General features: G+C 43.2%; 1 protein-coding gene across 1 annotated transcript in view; it reads left to right on the top strand.

Annotated features, from left to right (window-relative positions):
- Positions 1-16118: 16118 nt before the first annotated feature.
- Positions 16119-19362, top strand: part of CLTRN (collectrin, amino acid transport regulator) — a 30137-nt gene continuing 26893 nt past the window's right edge. Inside the window, exons 1-2 of the mRNA XM_040055972.2 lie at positions 16119-16255; positions 16630-16688. Coding sequence (XP_039911906.1) covers positions 16189-16255; positions 16630-16688 — 126 coding nt within the window. The 5' untranslated portion in view covers positions 16119-16188. The remainder of the gene's footprint in view (positions 16256-16629; positions 16689-19362) is intronic.

Genomic DNA, 19362 nt, shown 5'->3' with positions numbered 1-19362 from the left:
GGCGCGCTCCCGCGGCTGAGGGCGCGGAAAGGCAGCGCCTGCGAGCCCCATTTACCGCACCCTCCCAAAGAGCGCGGGCGAGGGAGGGCACAGAACCGCCCGGTGTCACAGAATGGGTCAGGTTAGAAGGGACCACAGTGGGTCATCTGTTCCAACCTCTTTGTCAAACGGCCGTCATAGGGCGCAGGGCTGTGTCCACACGGTTCCTGAATATCGCCAGTGAGGGAGACTCTACACCCTCTCTGGGCAGTCTGTTCCAGTGCTTGCTCACACACAGTAAAGAAGTTGTTGCTCGTGTTCGGTGGAATTTCCTGTGCATTAGTTTCTGCCCGTTGCCTCTTGTCCTATTGGTCGGCACCACCGAGAATATGGTCCACCGCTGGACCCATCATCTGACACCCCGCTTTTGATATTAATATGTGTTGATAAGGTCTCCTCTCAGTTGTCTCCTCAAGGCTGAACAGGCCCATTTCCCTCAGCCTTCCTGGCGCTGTAATGTCCTCAGCCGTGTTGGGTAACTGGGTGCAGCAGTGTCGGAGCTTGCCCGGGCTGTTGCTGCACATGGCAGTACCCGGGTGACGCTCGGGGCGGCGACTGGCTGCCCACAGCCTGTGCTCTGCGTGTCACCTGGCTTGGTTGTGCTGGGACTTGTGTGTGGGAGCGGGGTGTTCGGGGCCTGCCGTGAGATGAACTTTAAGTGTGTCCCTTGGCTGCTGTGAGCATGGCTGCCCTGCCCCACAGCCTCTCAGAGCTGAGGGAAGTCACAGTTCCAGAGCAGCAGCACACCAGAGCGGTACATTGATCAATTTAGCTCACACTGCTGATGTATTCCCATCATCGTCTCTGGGGCATAGTACCTGACCTGATTATAAGTGCATTTCATGGCAGGAAACTATTCCACACAGACCCTCATGGGTACGATGGGTGGAAATACGCAAGTTGTCAGTAATCAATTCCTCTGTGACAGGAGTGATAGATTGCAGCCTTCAGAGGCAGTGTGTTTGTAGCTTTCATTTGGGCATGTTTTGCATGGCTGTTAATAATGTGCATTGTTGATTAAGGTGTAAATTATTCTCCTGAACCACAATGTAGGAGCTTATTTCCTGTATCCTGGAGGTAGTACACTGCAGAAACAGCTGGAGCTGCTGACGGTGAAGCACACCACAGCAGGCTCTGTCAAAATCTGACTAATTGACTGTGCTGTTCATTAACAGCATAATGAGTATCCTCTTTCTTATTCTGAAGCTCAGTGAAGTTATTCAAAGCAAGCATGTGACTGCTATAGTCAGCAGTTCCATTCGCCACTTGACCAATGAATATTCAGACCTCTCTGCTGTTACTTGACCCTGTGCCAGATCCTAGACTCTCTTAAAAGGAAGGAGTTGTCACCAGTAGTACTTCACTGTTCCTTGTGCAGAACATACATGTAAAATAACACGTAATTTGCTGTTTCTTGGATACAGAAGATGGCAGTATTGTGCATTTAACAACTGATGAACCATTGACATTCATGAAAGTTTTGGAAAAAAAAAAGCAAACAACCACTTGTGTTTCATAATCATATTTAATTAGGAAATCATAACTACAACTTTCATCCTCCTATCAACAGAGGAAGTGCCATAATATTAACCTTCCTTTAAGCTATTTATGAGTATAAATTGAGAAATTCTATCATTTCTTTCTTTGGTGTGCTACATTTCATCATGGTGTGTTTTCAATGTTCTTGGGGAAGGCACCATCTTAAGCTTGTATATTTCAGCAATTAAAAGTAGGATCACATTTTATGAAAACACAAAACATAAGAGCTATTACAGATACCCATGATGATTCTGGAAAAAGCTGTCATTCTCTTTAAAACAAGAATGAATATAAGAATAGTTGCATTTTTCTCCATTTTGTTTATTGCTTTTATACACATATAGCAGCTTGATCTTCAATTCCAGGTGCAGACTTCCATACAATTTGATTGTTACAGTGTCAGAAAGAAAAGGACATGGCAATTCCAGCCATTCAAATATCCAAAGTAATACTGCATTCCAGTCAGCTGTTACTCTTTACTCTGGAATTATAGACCACAGACCTTCACAAGCATGGTTTATTTTTGTGGCAACCTTCATGTTATGGAACTCACACTTCCATATTTTCTAAAGAAAAGTGTTCCAGTACCACATGAACCCCATTATGAGGTTTCACAGACTGTAATGTACAGAACAGCCCAGAACAGAGAACCTTTTATCTTCCAACTTGTAGTTATGTACCATGCAGTAACTACCATGCATGTACCATGTTGCACTATAAATCTCTGTGTCTTTCAAGATGTATGCACAGAACTGAGCATACATGAGAGGGCATACATAGAGCAGCTCTGTGTTGAAGTGCAGTGACTCTGGCATGCTTTTGAATTTCCTTTCCCTGTGGCTCTTCTGGTTTCCCTTTCTTGTACTTTCTGCTGTGCTGACCTAAGCAGAAAAGAAGGGGTCATTCTCTTTGTTGTATGCCCAAGCCCTCTGTGGAAAAAAAAGGAAGATACATTTGATAAGCATACAGATTATGTAAAAGTTGTCCTCACCATAATATTTGCCATATGCTCCAGGAGAGTGGCACCTTTCCTCATGGTACATTGTACAATTGTACACACACACACACACACACACATACACACACACACATATATATATATATAAATTTATATATATATAATTTTTTTTTCCTGGATGATGCAAATGGAAATAAGAGAACACGAGGGAAATGGCAGTCAAATCATTAGACCCAGAAAATACCTGCTAAGTAGGAGACATCCAGGAAGTGTGGGTTTGGGATGGGTCTGTTTTCTGTGACACTTCTTGGTGTGTTGTTTGTATAATAAACATGACAATGAAGTGGTGGCAGCAGCACCATCCTCCCACCCCCTCCTGGAAGTCTCTGTTTGCCTGTTGTGGGCAGTCCTTGGTGCTTTCCACTGCAAAGTGCCCTTTCCAAGGCAATATATGGGAATGCTGAGGAGTGCATCCTTCCCCCACCTGCACGATTGTCTCGAGAGCTAAATGATTTCTCACACACTGTCTGCTTCTGTGAGCACTGCTGAAAACCTGTTGACAACCGAGTCACTTTTGCACTGTTAGAGTGATGAGTGTGGTGGCAGTCCTCATTCAATACCCTGTTCCCCCATGTCTTCTGGAAAAGGCATGCGGTGCTTGTCATTTCCACTGCACCCAGGGAACTGCCCTGCACTGTGTACAGCTGCAGTTTGGGGCTGCAGTTCTCCAGGTACATTTCCATGAGTGACTAATGCTGGCAGTCATACATTGACTCTTTCCTTGTAAGAGTCAGACACAACTGTTTGAGACTAAAGATTAACTTCCTCAGAGTTTAAAACTGTTAATTTGTCAAATTTGAAAACTGAGTTTAAGTTTAGCCATAGCTGTTAATTAACTTAAACAATAGCTATCAATATTTTACTTGCCTGGGATTTTCCATTTCAAAGACATTGAAAAGAGCAGAAAAAGTACATTGCTAATCACATAGAGAAGATGGAGGGGGTTCATTTGTTTGTTTTACCAAGTCATATGCTTTCTTGAAATTTCAGTCCCGTCCTGATTTGTTTGGTAGTCCAGATTTTGATGTAGTTTTAAATGTGTGCATGCAGATTATACATGAACTTCTGTCGGTCAAAAGCACTGAAAACAATTACAGAGATGTCGCTAGAGGACACGGAAAGAATTACACTCACACAGTTAAGTTGTCAGGGCAAAAAGAAGGGAAGTTTATTTTCTTGACCTGGCTTATTAGATTCTGGACAATGATCAGGGATTGGAGAATAAAGTTGACACCTCTCCACCCCACTGGTCACACTAGAAGTCCATTAATTAAGGAGGAATGCGAATTAATTAAGGAGGAATGCGAAAACGACCACTTTGTTTATGTTACTATCTGTGAGAGACTCCACTACAAAAATGCAAACAATCAGAAGGCTAAAATAATAGGGCAACACAGAGATACTCTTATTTTCAACCAGGCAGACAAATTCATTTGGTACAATAAGAGAAAGAATTCTTTGCACTAGTTCAGTGATATTTCTGGAATGCAGATTGTGCATGAAATTCTTCATGGGTATGACCTGTAGCTCCACAGGAGTTAGGAAAAACAAAGATACTATAAAAGAGGAACTGCTCAGAAATATAACACCTCACAAAGTAGTCAGTTAAAAACATACCTTGCATATGTGCATGAAGATTGTAGTTTATTCAAGCAAAATGATGCCTGATTGATTAATCAGTGGCAAATAAATGCAGACATGCTTAAACAGTGCTGTGTATCTGGCCAAAATGGGAGCAGAGAGGCTGGGCAGAAAGTTTTCAATGCACATAGATTTATTACAAAGGTACAAAGTGGCATTATGTCTGTATAATCTAAAAAGTCTGTCTTTTTAGATTATACAGATATACTCAATTTTTAAACTGAAAAGTTGCAGTGCTTTTTAAGACAGTATTTAAAAAATACCATTTATTTGAAGCAAAGTTATCTTCTTACTAACACCTGATATAGTCTTGCATGTCCTGGCTTATTTAAAAAACGTGCTGGCTTTGGGAAAAGGTTTATAGATGTGTAGTAATTGGCTGCTTATGTGCAGCACTCTGTGCATGTACAACTGGGTACACACATGGGCCTTCAGCTGGATGCATTTGGCCCACATCCACCTTGCTGTGCACGTATATATCAACTGCATGATGCTCTCCCTGTGAGCTCTGAGCTGGGGTGTTTATCACACTGCTGCTTCCTCCCCTCTCTGCTGGAAAAAATCATTTGTCTTGCTTCTTGCCAGGAAGACAGATAGGGAAAAATCAGCCATCCTGGCTGGAATTCAGCAGCTCTGATCAGGGAATCCAGTCATGTCCTCTGAGTTTGTTCCTGCTGGGTGTCGTGTGCCTTTGCTGTACTTTGACACCAGCCCTGTGCAATTCTGCGAGGAAGAACTGATTTGTGATGTTTTACGGCAGGGAGAAGCAGTGATGCTCTGTATCACACTCAGTTCCATTTGCCTTCTGGCAGCAGGGAAGGAGTGCTTGGCTTTTCTTCTCTCTTCCAAGTTCTTCAGTGTTTCCCCCAAAGCTACAAAAAAGTTCATGTGTTCCCTATTGAAGCAATGCACATTAATTTATCGTAAAATGGACTGCATTCGCATTCTTTTACGATTTTTTTTTTAAGTTACAAATGCCACAGAAACCTGATAAACCTTCATAAATCTGTACATTTTTCAGTGCACTCCTTTTGATGTGCATATATACAGCATGGTAATTTAAGCTGTCATTAGAAATGAATGCTTCACTTTTTTGTTTTCATAGGCATAGATTGAACATCTAAGCAGATAATGTATCCAATAGTTTTGTACCCAGACTGGGTTGCCTAGTGAGAGTAAAGAGGTGCCTGGGAATCAGCTTGGTGAATGACTTTTAAAGATGGGCTATCAAGTCGTTTAACAGTGGCTTCTGAAAATAGTTTAAATTACTGAAACAGTAAGGTTTCTGTTATAAATAAGATCGACCAAATTCAAAGTATCAAAATTTAGAATTTTATTTTGAGACAAAATATCAGTCTCGGAAAGCCACAATTTAAAAGGACAGCGCCGAGCCCGGGATCGGTGCCGGGTGAACGCGGATAACAAGCTCTGTCAGCCTGGTATCCCCCCCAAGTTCACAATTTCTGGTCTCCGGCTGTCCCTTTTTATACACAAGATCGCGGAGTGAAGTCCGAAATTCTGACGTTATCCTCTCCGAGGCGTCTTCATTAATTATTCAAGTCCTGGTATCGGAGGTCTGAATAGACCGGTAGGGTGGAACAATGCTGTTGATGATCGGGTCCGGGTGTGTCGTGTATATGTTAATTTCAGCGGAGACGAGTAGAGATATCCATCTGAAGTGATTATCTTGGTCTCCGGACTTGTATCTTCTTCTTCCGTGGTTCTTTGTTTCCTTTCAGGGATTCCCGGCAGCAATAGTTTCAAGGCCCCCTCTCTGGTAATTCCAATCATACTTTCCTCGTGTCCCTCCTGTGCTTCCCAAGCCAGGAAATTTCTAATTTTTAGTTTCTACATTTTACCTTTACTTTATGTACATTTGAACACATTTCTAACATTCATATTTTATACAGTTCAACATTTACCTTGTATAATTTGATAACACGAATTAACTTTAGCACATTTATCACAATCCCCCCTCTTCCAAATTCACCAATTTAATTCGTGTTCTGGTTATAGTCTTTTTTCTCTGTCAAGATAAAAAAGCCTCTTAACCATTATTCTGTTAACCTTTCCCCTGTTGTTTTGTTCCAATATGTTCTCTCTATGTTTCCTCCCTGTATCTGGGCTTCAAATTTTTCTAACACTTGAGCCGCAGTACTTCTTTCCTCGGTTAAATTCATAATTTTTGAGGCGGCTTTTTCTTTGGCTAATCCTCCTGAAGCTAATTCCGGATCCATAGGAAGGGCTGCTATTTGCATTCCCTGGACCACAGTGTGAATTAGTCTTATTAGGCAAGGTATTAAACAAGGCAAGAACACTAACCCAGCCACTGAGCACAGGATAAAGAACCCCACCTTCTTCCACCAATCTCCCGTTCCAAATATTTGATCCCACCATGATGCTTTTAGGATCGAATTCCATTTCTGCACTGGGACGTGCGCCACTTTTTTAATTTCTGCAGCCAAATCTCTAATAGTTTCTCCATAGTCATTGATTTCGATACAGCATTCTGAGTCATTAAATTTCCCGCACACACCCCCTTCCTCTGCTAGTAAATAGTCCAGAGCTATTCGATTTTGGTATACGAAAGCTCTCATTTGTGAGTGTTGTTTGGCTAACAATTCCAGTGCGTCTGAAGTGTGGTTAGACACTATTTCTACTACAGCCTGTAGCCTGATCAGCCGGTTCAATAAGTATACTGGGGTCCTGTAACCCCAACTTCCATCCTGTGCCCAGGTGGCTGGACCATAGTATTCTATGATGCGCTCTGCAGGCCATTCTTCCTCTCCCCATTTCTGATTCCCTCCCACTTGTGGGAGTCCTTTCTTTACCTCTCGCTTTCTCCTGCTGAGGGTTTCATACAAAGGGGCCCCTAGCAAATTGCTACCAGTCCTGGGGAGTGTAAAGAAAGAGGGTCTAATCATACCTAGGGTACAGGACCCTTTCCATTTCCGGGGCAATTCACTGTAAGCTCTTTTCCCACAGATCCAATAAATCCCGCTGGGAGCTTTCCATTTAATGTCTATATTTTCCGGTTTGTCCCAAAATTCCACCAGTTCAGTTAAGGAGTAATATGGGTTAGCGTTAGTGAGTTCATGCCAACAGAGTTCAATTTCCTCTACCCAATTACACTTTCCTTGCTTCTCTTTTCCCCAGTACCCGTTTGGGGGTTCTGGTTGCCACATTTTGGATCTGTTGTTGGAATTTACAGCCAGAGTGGATAGACAAGGGGTGTATCCCACTACATCACTGTACACATTCCCTTCCCTACTAATACAGATTGTCCCTATTACTCGTTCATCCAGTGTCCACCCTCCTGGCCGGGTTAAAGTGTTTAAGATTTTATTATCCCATTTTAGTAACTGCTCAGGAGTTAAACTCTCACCTTTCCATGGCCATCTTTCGGCGGATTTTAGTCCCCCGCAGATCCAACAATTAGTTAGCCCTAACTCGGTAGCAATCTCCTGTACCAAATCCAGGAAAAGATTTTTGCTGGAAGTAGCCAGACTCCAATCATTAGACTGTTTTTCCAATTGATCATATTGTTCACTTAATGTCCTCATTCTTTCCTGCTCCATTCTCTTTTTCTTAGCTGCCAATTCTTGTCGTTTAAATTCCAGGGCTACCTTTTGTATCTTGTTCTCAGGGTCTAACCCTTCCTCGTCCTTGGAAAAGCAGAAAACTTTATCCATTCTTAAACAAACCCTTTCATCATTCTCCCCCAACATATCGAGTAATATAGGTCCATTCGCTAAAGTAGCTGTTTGCAATTTCTCATTTTGTCCCACCCAATATGTTTTCCCGTTCAAGGCACACATCTTCAGTTTCCTCTTATCATAACATAAAGGGTTAACTTGGAGATATCCCACAAAGGTACTCTCCTTTTTCCCTCCAATCCACACAGTTTTGTTACATTCTTTGCATGTTGTGATCAAAGGAAGACTGCTTACCTCCCTCCTTTTCCTAGCCGTTGCCATCGGGTGATTGGATTTGTTCAATTTAACCCCTCCATTCCACTGACGATTCTCCCCCCTTTTTGGTGTAAACCAGTCTACTCGTACCCTGGATTCCAAAACTCTGTTCCGGGTAAGGTTTGGAGGGACCGTGGGGAGATTAGTTTCCATCCCCATCCCCTCTTGGGGTTCGTGGAGGCCATTCGTGGGGCACATGGCTTGACTCAGGATCACCAGGGTTACCCATAGGCCTATCCCTCTGCTCCACCCTTCGCCCGTTGGGTTGCCACCAGCGGCGGGGTAATCCATCTTCTTGGCAGCAGGGATATTCTTCCGGGTCCCTGCCGGTGCTTCTCTGAGCATATCGCCTCTTGTACTGCTCCCACCTCGTTCTCCTTATTTGATCTCCTCTACAGGGTACTTTCAACGTTCTCCTGCACTCAATTACGAGTGGATCCGCCCTTTTATTCAATCCTCCCCTTAACCCTTTAGTGTAATAGTGGAACCACTCAGGAGAATCTAATTCGAACAATCCCGATTCTGTGGCAACGTATAGGAATAGGTTGGTAAGCCTGACCTCCTCCTCGTAACAAGGTACACACAAATTCCAAGGTCTAGCCCCCCGGACACAATGAGTTACCCAAACTTGTTCACAATACCCGCATTTAAAATGAACAAAAGGATAGCAGGGACATCCTGCTTGAGTGCAACTTATCCGATAAGCGCTGGTCATTGGGTGTCCCGGTGAATTCTCAGCTTTAAATCCCCAGGTGCAGAGGTGATTTTCCACTGCGGAGAGCTGCTGTGTTGTTCCACCTTTTTCACTCGGGAGCAATGGGTCCAGCCTTTCTCCGCTGTTCTCACGGCAGTATCTGTTGTGAGGAGGACGAGGAAAGGTCCCTCCCAATGCGATGACAGCGGTGCTTCTTTCCACGCTCTGATCAATACTTGATCGCCCGGCTGGATCTTGTGGATAGCAAACCCCAGCGGGGTGCTTTGTGCTATTAACCCACGCTTCCGGAGTTCCTGCAAATTTTTGTTAATCACAATGATATAAGACTGGATCTGACAATCCTCCACCCGGGGATGTCCAACTGGCATTCCATGCTCATAAGGCATTCCGTACAACATCTCGAATGGAGATAATCCCGAACCGGAATGAGGTTGTGTTCTGATGTTTAGGAGGGCTAGAGGGAGGCATTTTATCCAAGTCATTCTAGTTTCTAGCATAAGTTTTGACAATTGTGCCTTCAGAGTTTGATTCATTCTCTCTACTTGACCTGAGCTCTGAGGATGCCATGGGGTATGATATTCCCATCTGATTCCCAGAGCCTCTGCTAAGCTTTTTATGACCTTGGATGTAAAATGAGTTCCCTGATCTGAATCAATGGAATCAGGGATTCCATATCTGGGAATTACTTCCTCCAATAATCTCCGTGCTACTGTTTGAGCTGTAGCCCTAGGGCTAGGGAATGCCTCCACCCAATGTGTTAATTGGTTTACTATCACTAGCAGATATCTATATCTACCTATTTTTGGTAACTCTGTAAAATCCACTTGTATTCTCCCAAAGGGGCGATATGCTAAAGGACGTCCCCCTAATGCATTGTGTTTGACCTTTGATTTATTAATTTTCTGGCAGACCAAGCAACTCTGAACCTCCTGCTTGGCTAACTCGAAGATACCCTTACATCCAAAAAATTTCAAAAATTGTTCTGCTAAAGCTTGAGTTCCCCAATGAGTTTGTGCATGCAATCTTTTTAATATGATCCTTGCATAAGCCTTTGGGATCAATTCTCGACCGTCAGTCAATTTCCATTTCCCATCTATTAAATTTCCCCCCATTTTCTTGAAATCCTCAATCTCCTTTTCTGTGGGATGAGGAGAACCTTCTCCAAAATTTTCTGTCCTGCTTTCCAGGGTATCCAGGGTTAGGAGAGCTGCTTTCCTGGCTTCCTGATCAGCCAAATTATTCCCACGTATTCTGAACTGTAGTCCAGCCTGGTGACTCTTTACATATACCACTGCAATAGCTTTTGGTTCCCTTACTGCCTTGAGAATTTGCCTTATTAGATCCTCATGTATTAACCCTTTTCCTCTAGTGTTCACCAGTCCTCTTTCCTCCCAGATTTTCCCAAAGGTATGCACTACCCCAAACGCATACTTTGAGTCAGTGAAAATAGTTCCTATTTTTCCTTTAAGTCCTTTGAGTGCTTGCAACACAGCATACAATTCACATGCCTGAGCTGACCATGAAGTGCCCAAGGGGCCTGACTTTATCACTCCCCCAGTTTTCCCATCTATAATTGCATATCCTGATTTTCTTTTCCCTTCTATAACCCTGGCTGACCCATCTACAAACCATTTTTCCCCTTCTTCGAGCTCCTCGTCCTCCAGATCTTCCCTAATTTTTGTTTGTAATTCTACTAGGTCTATACAGTTGTGTATAGGCTCTGATGAAGCTTCCCCAAACAGGAACCCAGCAGGATTACTTGCTTGTGTTGTCCTTAATTCTAATTCTGGAGCATGAAGGAGAATGGCCTCATACTTCAACAATCTGGCATCTGTGAGCCATTTTTCAGCTTTTTGTTGTAAAATAGTTCTTACATTATGTGGAGTATAAACTGTGATGGGAGCCCCAAAAGTAATCTTTTTGGCTTCTTCTATCAATAAGGCAACTGCTACTATCGCCTGTAAACATGTAGGCCACCCCCTGCTTACAGGGTCCAACAATTTTGAAAGGTAACCTACAGGCTTCCTATCCCCAGCCCATTCTTGTGTCAATACCCCATGTGCTGTGTGGTTTTCTACATTCACAAATAATTGGAATTTCTTATTGATATCTGGGAGGTTCAATACCGGGGCAGTCACCAAAGCACCCTTTAATCGCTCTAATTCCTTATCATCCTGTTCTGTCCATTTTATCCTCTCTGCAGTTAATTTTTCATACAAAAATTTTGCTTTTTCACTATATCCTTCTATCCACTGCCTACAATAACCTAACAGCCCCAATAGCTGACGTACTTGTCTTTTGGTTTTAGGGGGGGGCAGTTCTATGATTCCAGCTACCCTTGCAGGGTCCAATTTCTTTTTCCCTTTTACTAACCAATGCCCTAAGTATTTCACCCCAGATTCTGTGAACTGTAACTTTTGTTTTGCTACCTTTAATCCCTTTTCCCCTAAAAAGTTTAACAAATCAATAGTGCATTCTCTTACACCTTCCTCTGTTTCACCAGCCACCAATAGATCATCTACATATTGTAAAATCTTGGTCCCTTTCCTAGGGGAGAACTGACTTAGCAACTTTTCTAATGCTTGTCCAAATAAATTTGGGGAGTCCACGAATCCTTGGGGAAGTGAGGCCCACCTTAACTGTTGTTTCCGGTTAGTGTCTGGATCCTCCCATTGGAATGCAAAAAAATCCCTGCTGCCTTCAGCTAAAGGGCAGGTCCAAAATGCATCCTTTAGGTCTATAACACTGTACCAAGTATCTCTCGGGGAGATCCTATTCAGAAGGGTGTAGGGGTTAGCCACTACAGGGAACCGAGTTCTTGTTCTTTCATTTATGGCTCTTAAATCTTGCACTAACCTATAATTCCCATCTCCCTTTTTAACGGCCAGTATTGGGGTATTGTGTCTGGACATACACGGCTCCAATATGCCTTTTTTGATCAAATCCTCTATTATAGGTTTCAGCCCCCGCCTCCCTTCTAGAGGGATTGGGTACTGCCTGATCCTTATGGGATCCTCAGGCTTTTCAATCTCAATTGATATAGGTTCCATAGCCAATTTCCCCGCTTCCTTCCCTGTGTGCCATACCTTGGGATTAATTTTGTCCTCATCTTCACAGGTTAGTTTATATATACTAACCGTAATCTGTGAATTCCTTATGATGAGGTTGATCCCCAGTGCAACCATCAAATCCCTACCCAGCAGGTTGTAATCAGCCTCTTCTACTAGCAACATATCTCCCAAACAAATTTTATTCTCTGATTCTATTTCCACATTCTTAACTATAGGTACCTTGAATGGCTCCCCTTTAGCTCCTATAACTACCATAGAATCTTTACTTACTCGGCATCCCGGGGGCAGCTGCTTGAATGTACTTTTCTCAGCCCCTGAATCTACCAAAAAATCCATTTTTGTTCCCTGGGGTCCTATTTTCAATGTTATCAAGGGCTCTCCTGATGTTATGGACCCCAAAAGATAGAGCCCCTGACTTCCCTAGTCCTCCCGGAACATCTTCTCATCTCTCATCTTCTTTGGACAATCTTTTTTCATATGTCCCTTCTTTTTACAATAGAAACATTCCATTCCCTCTATCCATTTTCCTGAAGTCCCCTTTTGCGGGCGTGTGGCTCCCCTCGGAGGTGCTTTCCTTAAGGGTTTCTCCGAAGCTTGTGGGCGTTCCTGTTTCTGGGCTTCCCTTACTGCAGCTACTAACACCCTAGCCTGTATTTTCTGTTTTTCCTCGTCCCTTCTCATGTAGACTTTCTGGGCTTCCCGCAGTAATTCCTGCAATCCCTTCTCCTGCCACCCCTCAATCTTTTCCAGCTTTTTCCTGATGTCCTCCCATGATTTTGCTACAAATTGGGTTTTTAAAAGTACCTCCCCCACGGGAGAATCAGGGTCTGTCCCAGAGTATATCTGGAGGCTTTTTCTCAACCTTTCCAACCATTCTGTGGGGGTCTCATCTTTCCCTTGACATTCCCCAAAGACCTTGCTCAGATTTTGTCCCCGGGGCACGGCCTCCCTTATTCCCTGTATGATGATGTTCCTCATATCAATCATGCTTCTCCTACCCTCCTCAGTTTGAGCATTCCATCGGGGATCTTGGCTTGGCCATTTCTGATCTCCAGGAGTGCTCTGAGGGTTCCTCCGTTCCCATTCCCGTATCCCCGCTTGTCTGATCATTTCCCTTTCCTCCGTATTGAACAAAGATCTGAGAATAGCTGTAAGATCCTCATACGAATAGATGCTAGTTCCTAAGAATTCATCTAGTCTTTCGGAGACCCCTAAAGGGTCATCCATAAGTTTTCCCATCTCCTTCTTAAAGGCTCTCACGTCACTGGTATTAATCGGGACGTTTACGTACCCGATAATTCCGGGAGCAGTGGGAATTTCCCTTAAGGGGAAAAGATTTGCTCTTTCACCTTCCCCTTCACTCTCCGTCTCATTCATCCTCTTTAGTTGTCTCCTAGTCCTCCTAGCGGGAGGTGAGTGTTTTGCTTCTGCCCAACCCTGCTGTGTGTTTTCAGGAGAATTAAAGAAAGCCGCCAGATCTAGATCAGGCGACAGGTCATCTCGGGCTGGCGCAGGGGTGTCTGTACTTTGTGTACCTTTTCCCAGTGACTGAGTGGCTTGTACAGGTTCTAGCGGGGGAGGGAGCCCGACCGGTGGGACCGGGGCCACTGTTCGTGACTCCAACGGAGGGGCAGAGGGGAGAGACGGGGATATAGGAATCCTCCGTCCCAGAGGGGGTCCCAATCTCCCCGGGTTCTGTGGATTGTTCTGCTCAGGGAGGGGAGGGGGCGAGGGTACTATGTAAGGTGGAGGCAAGTTGTCTAAAGGTTCCCACTTATCCCCGGAAACATCGGCAGGGTCCTTTATCCTTATGGGTAGTAATTTTGCATCAATTCTACCCCAGACCCCCGCATATTCCCGTTCTTCCACAGTTCCCTTTTCTCCGACATAACGTACCAGTGCCTTACATATCCATTCTTCAAATGTTCCAAACACGGGCCAAATTACGTGATCCCGTATTTCTACCCCACCCCATACTTCTATGCAAAAATGCACCATCCGTTTCTTGGATTTTCCCTCCCTTATGGGGCATTCTTCCCAATGTTCTAACATCCATCCCAGCGGGCTCTCAACTGGGATTTCAGGGATTCCTTTACCGGTTCCCCGCTTTGGTTTCCTAAGATTCCTTTTGCTAGCTTTGCTTTTTGTCTGTCCCATGGTGTGAGTTTACCAGATACTAGCCCTTTGTGGGTGATCGCTCCCCCCCCGGGTTTCCTCTGGTGTATGCGAGCTCTCTTCTCCTTACTTCCTTCCCGGACCGTCCCTGGTCCAAGGCTGGAAGGTTTACCAGTCCCCGGAACTCTTGTAAGGACGTAACCTTCCCTCCCAGCCTTCCTGTGACCGACCCCCCTTTCCGAAAACTCCCCGAGTTTTCAGGGCTTAACGTGTGAGGTGCGTTTTACCCCCGAAACTTTCGCTTCCCCCGCAACCGACCACGCCCCTCGCGGGACTATGGAACTGCGATTTTGGGGTCCCACTCGCTTCGTGATAAAATCACGTCTCACTCACACGCTCGGTCACTCCCCACTCAACCACGCAATACTTACGATCCTTTTCCTGCGTGGATTCTTCGTGCACGTAGATTTTTATGAGTAGATTTCTTCACCGCGGCTCCGGAGGTTCTGCTTCCAAAGAAAAAACCTCCCCGAGTTCCCCGAGAGCTCTGACCTCGCCTATCTCCCTTTTAAATGTGGCTTTCGCTGTTTCGTTCGTCGTGTGGTTGATCGGTTCCTCCCGGACACCCCAGTTCCGCCAGGCCGCTGAATTCAGCGGTGCGCCTCCTGGTCAGAGACGGGGGTCCCTCGGGGGTCCCGGTATCACTCCAATCACGTCGGGGTCACCAGAATTGTTATAAATAAGATCGACCAAATTCAAAGTATCAAAATTTAGAATTTTATTTTGAGACAAAATATCAGTCTCGGAAAGCCACAATTTAAAAGGACAGCGCCGAGCCCGGGATCGGTGCCGGGTGAACGCGGATAACAAGCTCTGTCAGCCTGGTATCCCCCCCAAGTTCACAATTTCTGGTCTCCGGCTGTCCCTTTTTATACACAAGATCGCGGAGTGAAGTCCGAAATTCTGACGTTATCCTCTCCGAGGCGTCTTCATTAATTATTCAAGTCCTGGTATCGGAGGTCTGAATAGACCGGTAGGGTGGAACAATGCTGTTGATGATCGGGTCCGGGTGTGTCGTGTATATGTTAATTTCAGCGGAGACGAGTAGAGATATCCATCTGAAGTGATTATCTTGGTCTCCGGACTTGTATCTTCTTCTTCCGTGGTTCTTTGTTTCCTTTCAGGGATTCCCGGCAGCAATAGTTTCAAGGCCCCCTCTCTGGTAATTCCAATCATACTTTCCTCGTGTCCCTCCTGTGCTTCCCAAGCCAGGAAATTTCTAATTTTTAGTTTCTACATTTTACCTTTACTTTATGTACATTTGAACACATTTCTAACATTCATATTTTATACAGTTCAACATTTACCTTGTATAATTTGATAACACGAATTAACTTTAGCACATTTATCACAGTTTCTGTTACGTGAAAGTCCAAGTATCTAATGCAGTAAACATTGGTTATTGTTTTTCATAAATTCAGCCCCACAGTTAAGTCAGATTTTCTCACTGTTTGTCATTCATGTGAAGCTCTTTGGGTTTGAAGTCTCAAGACACACTTCTTGGTGCTAAAGGACCAACTGAAAGTAATTCTGAAGTGATCTTCAAGGTAGGAACTAACAGTTAATCAGAGTGGCTACAGGAGGAGTACAGCAACAGAAGGAAATAAAGTAATCCTGTCTTGCTGCCTAGATTGCAGAGACTGTTCAAATACCTGCAATACATTTCAGTTTCTGAATTGTTTTTCCTCCACATTTATTTATTTGTCTTGGTAAACATTTGATTAATAGTGCAGAGTGCATTAAAATACTTCCACACGTGTGTGTACATGTACACACAGTGGGTCTACAAGACCAGAGTTTTGGGGTTTTTTTACTGCAGGGAAAGGTAGCAAATAACTAACAGAAGACAGTTGTTTCTAGTGCCTGTTTTTAGCTATAATAATGGAGGTTAATTATTAAACCTTTCACTTGGTCGCTCACTTGTGCTCCTCATGCTTTAATCCTGGGTCACACAAAGTTTAAGAGTGCTTTACAGGGGAGACTCACTTCTTTTTGCCTCAACCTTTCCATGCTGACGGGATGTTACGGGCTTTGCTGCTTACACTCTCTGTAGTTGCCATTGCTCATGCTGAGCTCTGCAAACCAGGTAAGATTTGGAGCTGATTCCCCTCTTTCTTTAGGTAAAGTAGCTATCAGTTTAGACTACAAAGTTGCCAGCTTCTAAGATTTTTGTTTTAACAGGTTGTTTTTCAGTTTGAAGATTGAAATGCTGAGCATTCAGTTCTTTTATGAGTTTGCAAATTAAGTATAGAGGTTGGTCTCACTTAAAGAGGTCACAGTAAACCTCGTTGAGACTCTGTAGGGCTTTTTTCCATGCAAGTAACTTCTGTTCTCCTAAGCAGGTGATTTCTTATGACACATTTAGAAACTGACATTTGTGAAATAATCAGAGAAGTAAATGATTTAAAATACTGTTTTGAGTGACTATCAATATGTTTGCTTTTTTTCTCTTTGTGTCAGATGCACAGAATGCTTTCAAAGTACGGATTAGTATCAAAACAGCTTTGGGAGATAATGCAGTAAGTAAAATATCTTCACATATTCTTCCTAACTCAGTATCTGACAAAATAAGTGCAATATATACTATAAAATTTCTGAATACATCACAGGCAATTTGTTCTACGGTGTTAATTGTAATAGTTTGCTCAAATCATGATCCAGGCATTCATTCCTTGATATTTGACTAGTCCACTCCTTAAAATGGTATCCTTTAGGAGAAATATAAAGCTTGCTTGTTCATAAAGGTAATTTTCTGTCAAAAATTTTTTTTGTCCCCTGGAAAAGAGGTCGGGATGTTATACTTTATGTATGAGAAGTGCTGCATAAATGCAAGTCTGTATTTTGGGAAAAGCACTTTTGCTCAAGAGTGCTAATTGTAAAGTCAAGCATGTCTAGGCAGAGAAGCAGGAAAAGATTTTTAGGTCTCTATGAAATGGGACTTTATATGAGGCTCTCAGACAAGCATTAATTGTAGAGATCATTCAAGCATGTCTCATCAATTCCCTGCTAATGCAGGGCTTCAGATAGTGGCCTTTCTTCTCTGCCTGTGGTGCACAGGTTTGTCTCAGGAGGACTGAAATGCTTTGGCTTAATTCAGATCTTTGGGCTTAATGTAGAAATACTGGCGTGAGCAATGAGAGATATGTAAGAGATTGGGACATTAGATGACAGTGGTCCTTTCTTATCTAAGGCACTATTTAATATGTCAGAGCCCGATACTTTGTTAGCAGTTTTGAATACTTAGAGCAAATCTGCAGCATATTAACAAGGCTCAGCAGAAACTTAGGTATGAAACCTCCTAGCAATTCATGTCCGCTGTGAGTCTGGTGTCTGATGATGTTATGAGCCCTGGGAAACAACAAGCAGTAGGTTACATGTTTTAAAAGACTGGTGATACGAGAAATTCCGTATGGCTGTAGAAGCTGTTCTAATATTACCTGAAGGATCAGGTAATTCAAAGTAACATTAGCAGGGACCTAAATTTCACTGGTGATTTCATAAACCAGACAAAGTACAAAGAAATATTTGAGATACCTGCTAAAGTAAATGTCTCAAAATTCATAGTGAAGAAAATTCTCTTGGGTGGGAGGCTTTAATTAAATAGTAGTGCTAGCCTAGTTTTTTTGGTTTTTTTTTAATTATTAAAAATAGTGTAATACTATGGCTGAAAATATGTCAAAATAATTATTAAACCTCCTCTTGATGATAACTGCTAATTTTTTGATTTAATCTTCGTTCAACATAATAGGAAAGAACAAAAATTATGGTTCCTGGTAATGTACTTTTTTAGTGCCTTTTCCTTTTCCAGCTGTAGTAAAATAAGGGGAGGTTGTTTGATAATATTATTTTTTTTTCATTCAAAAAGGGTATGAGACAAATAATTACCCATGAAGGCACTTCATAATGCTAGGAAAAAAGCGATAACTGAGGATTCTATTGGAGTTTTTTGTAGTTGTTTATGTCATATAACAGTGTGTGAAAGTTCAAAGAATGGCACAATCAAGAACAGCATTTTAGAACAACAGCTTGCTGAAAGTATGAAACAGAAAATCATCCACAAATAATAAACAATTTATTAAGTACACATGTAGCAGTAGTTCCTTCCCATTGCCATTGCAGTCTTCTCTGTAAATTACTGAAATTGAAAACTGAAACTACTATGAAACTGAAATTAATTTCTGTTAAAGAATTTAGGGCACTTTACTTCTTTGTTTTATTTATTTATATTAGCAAAGAAAAGTGTGTCACAGTAGGACACAGTCAGCTTGGTTCATTCCCAGGTCACTTCAAGCTCCATGATAACAGAAAGCCCTGATACTGTGGGAATTTTTCACTAGGAGTGGCAGGATAACTGCAGTGTACATTCAGAGGCATAGGAAATAGGTCAGTGCAGCTTTTCACATGGTGTAGTGCATGCCATCCCCTCTGTGTGAGGCTGATAAAAACAAGACACCATTTTTAAATTTGTTCACCAGGTAAGCTGTACTCTGAGGCAGGGAGTTCAATTTAGTATATTTATTTAGTTCTTATCACAATGGAGCTGGAAAGAGCAGCTCTGATGCAGTAGGTATTCAGCCATTACCACTTTATTTGCAAATAATGGATGTACTTGACAGGGATGCTGTTTGCTGATCCGTGGGAGGAAACACGGTGCCTGTAGGCCTAAATGGACGGTGATTTATGAGTCTCTCTGAGAATGGTTTTGACATTATGAGTGGCTTCTGGAATAGTCACTAGTTATGAGTGGCTACTAGTCACTAGTTGCTTTCTGTTCATGGAGCCGGCAGAGGGATAGAGAGCAGAGGGGACACAGGGAACTAGGGAGTGAGAAGTGATGGGCACTGACAAGTCTGTGTAACTTGATATCACCACTCATTTTAACCATAAGAGTCAAAGAGCTGGCACCTCAGGGGCTGCAGTCAGCTGAAGTAGACAGTACACTTCCCTTCCGGCTCATGTATTCAGGCTGCTTCCAGAGTAGAGGATGAAGAGGAGGAAGGCTGACATACACCTTGTATTTTGCCACCAGATGGGATCCAGAAGTGTGCTTCTGTGTCTGTAGCCACTCTGCAGTCTGAATGGCTGTATAGTTAAGCACAGAACCATTCAGGAGGGAAGATATTTTGGATGGCCCCTAGTCCTCTCCTGCTCAATGCTGGGTCAACACTGAAATCAGGTCAGGTTGCTCAGAGC

Source organism: Hirundo rustica, chromosome 2 (assembly GCF_015227805.2).
Source record: "Hirundo rustica isolate bHirRus1 chromosome 2, bHirRus1.pri.v3, whole genome shotgun sequence".
Classification (NCBI taxonomy): domain Eukaryota; kingdom Metazoa; phylum Chordata; class Aves; order Passeriformes; family Hirundinidae; genus Hirundo; species Hirundo rustica.
Note: the sequence above shows the minus strand (reverse complement) of the source record. Positions and strands in the feature narration are given on the sequence as shown.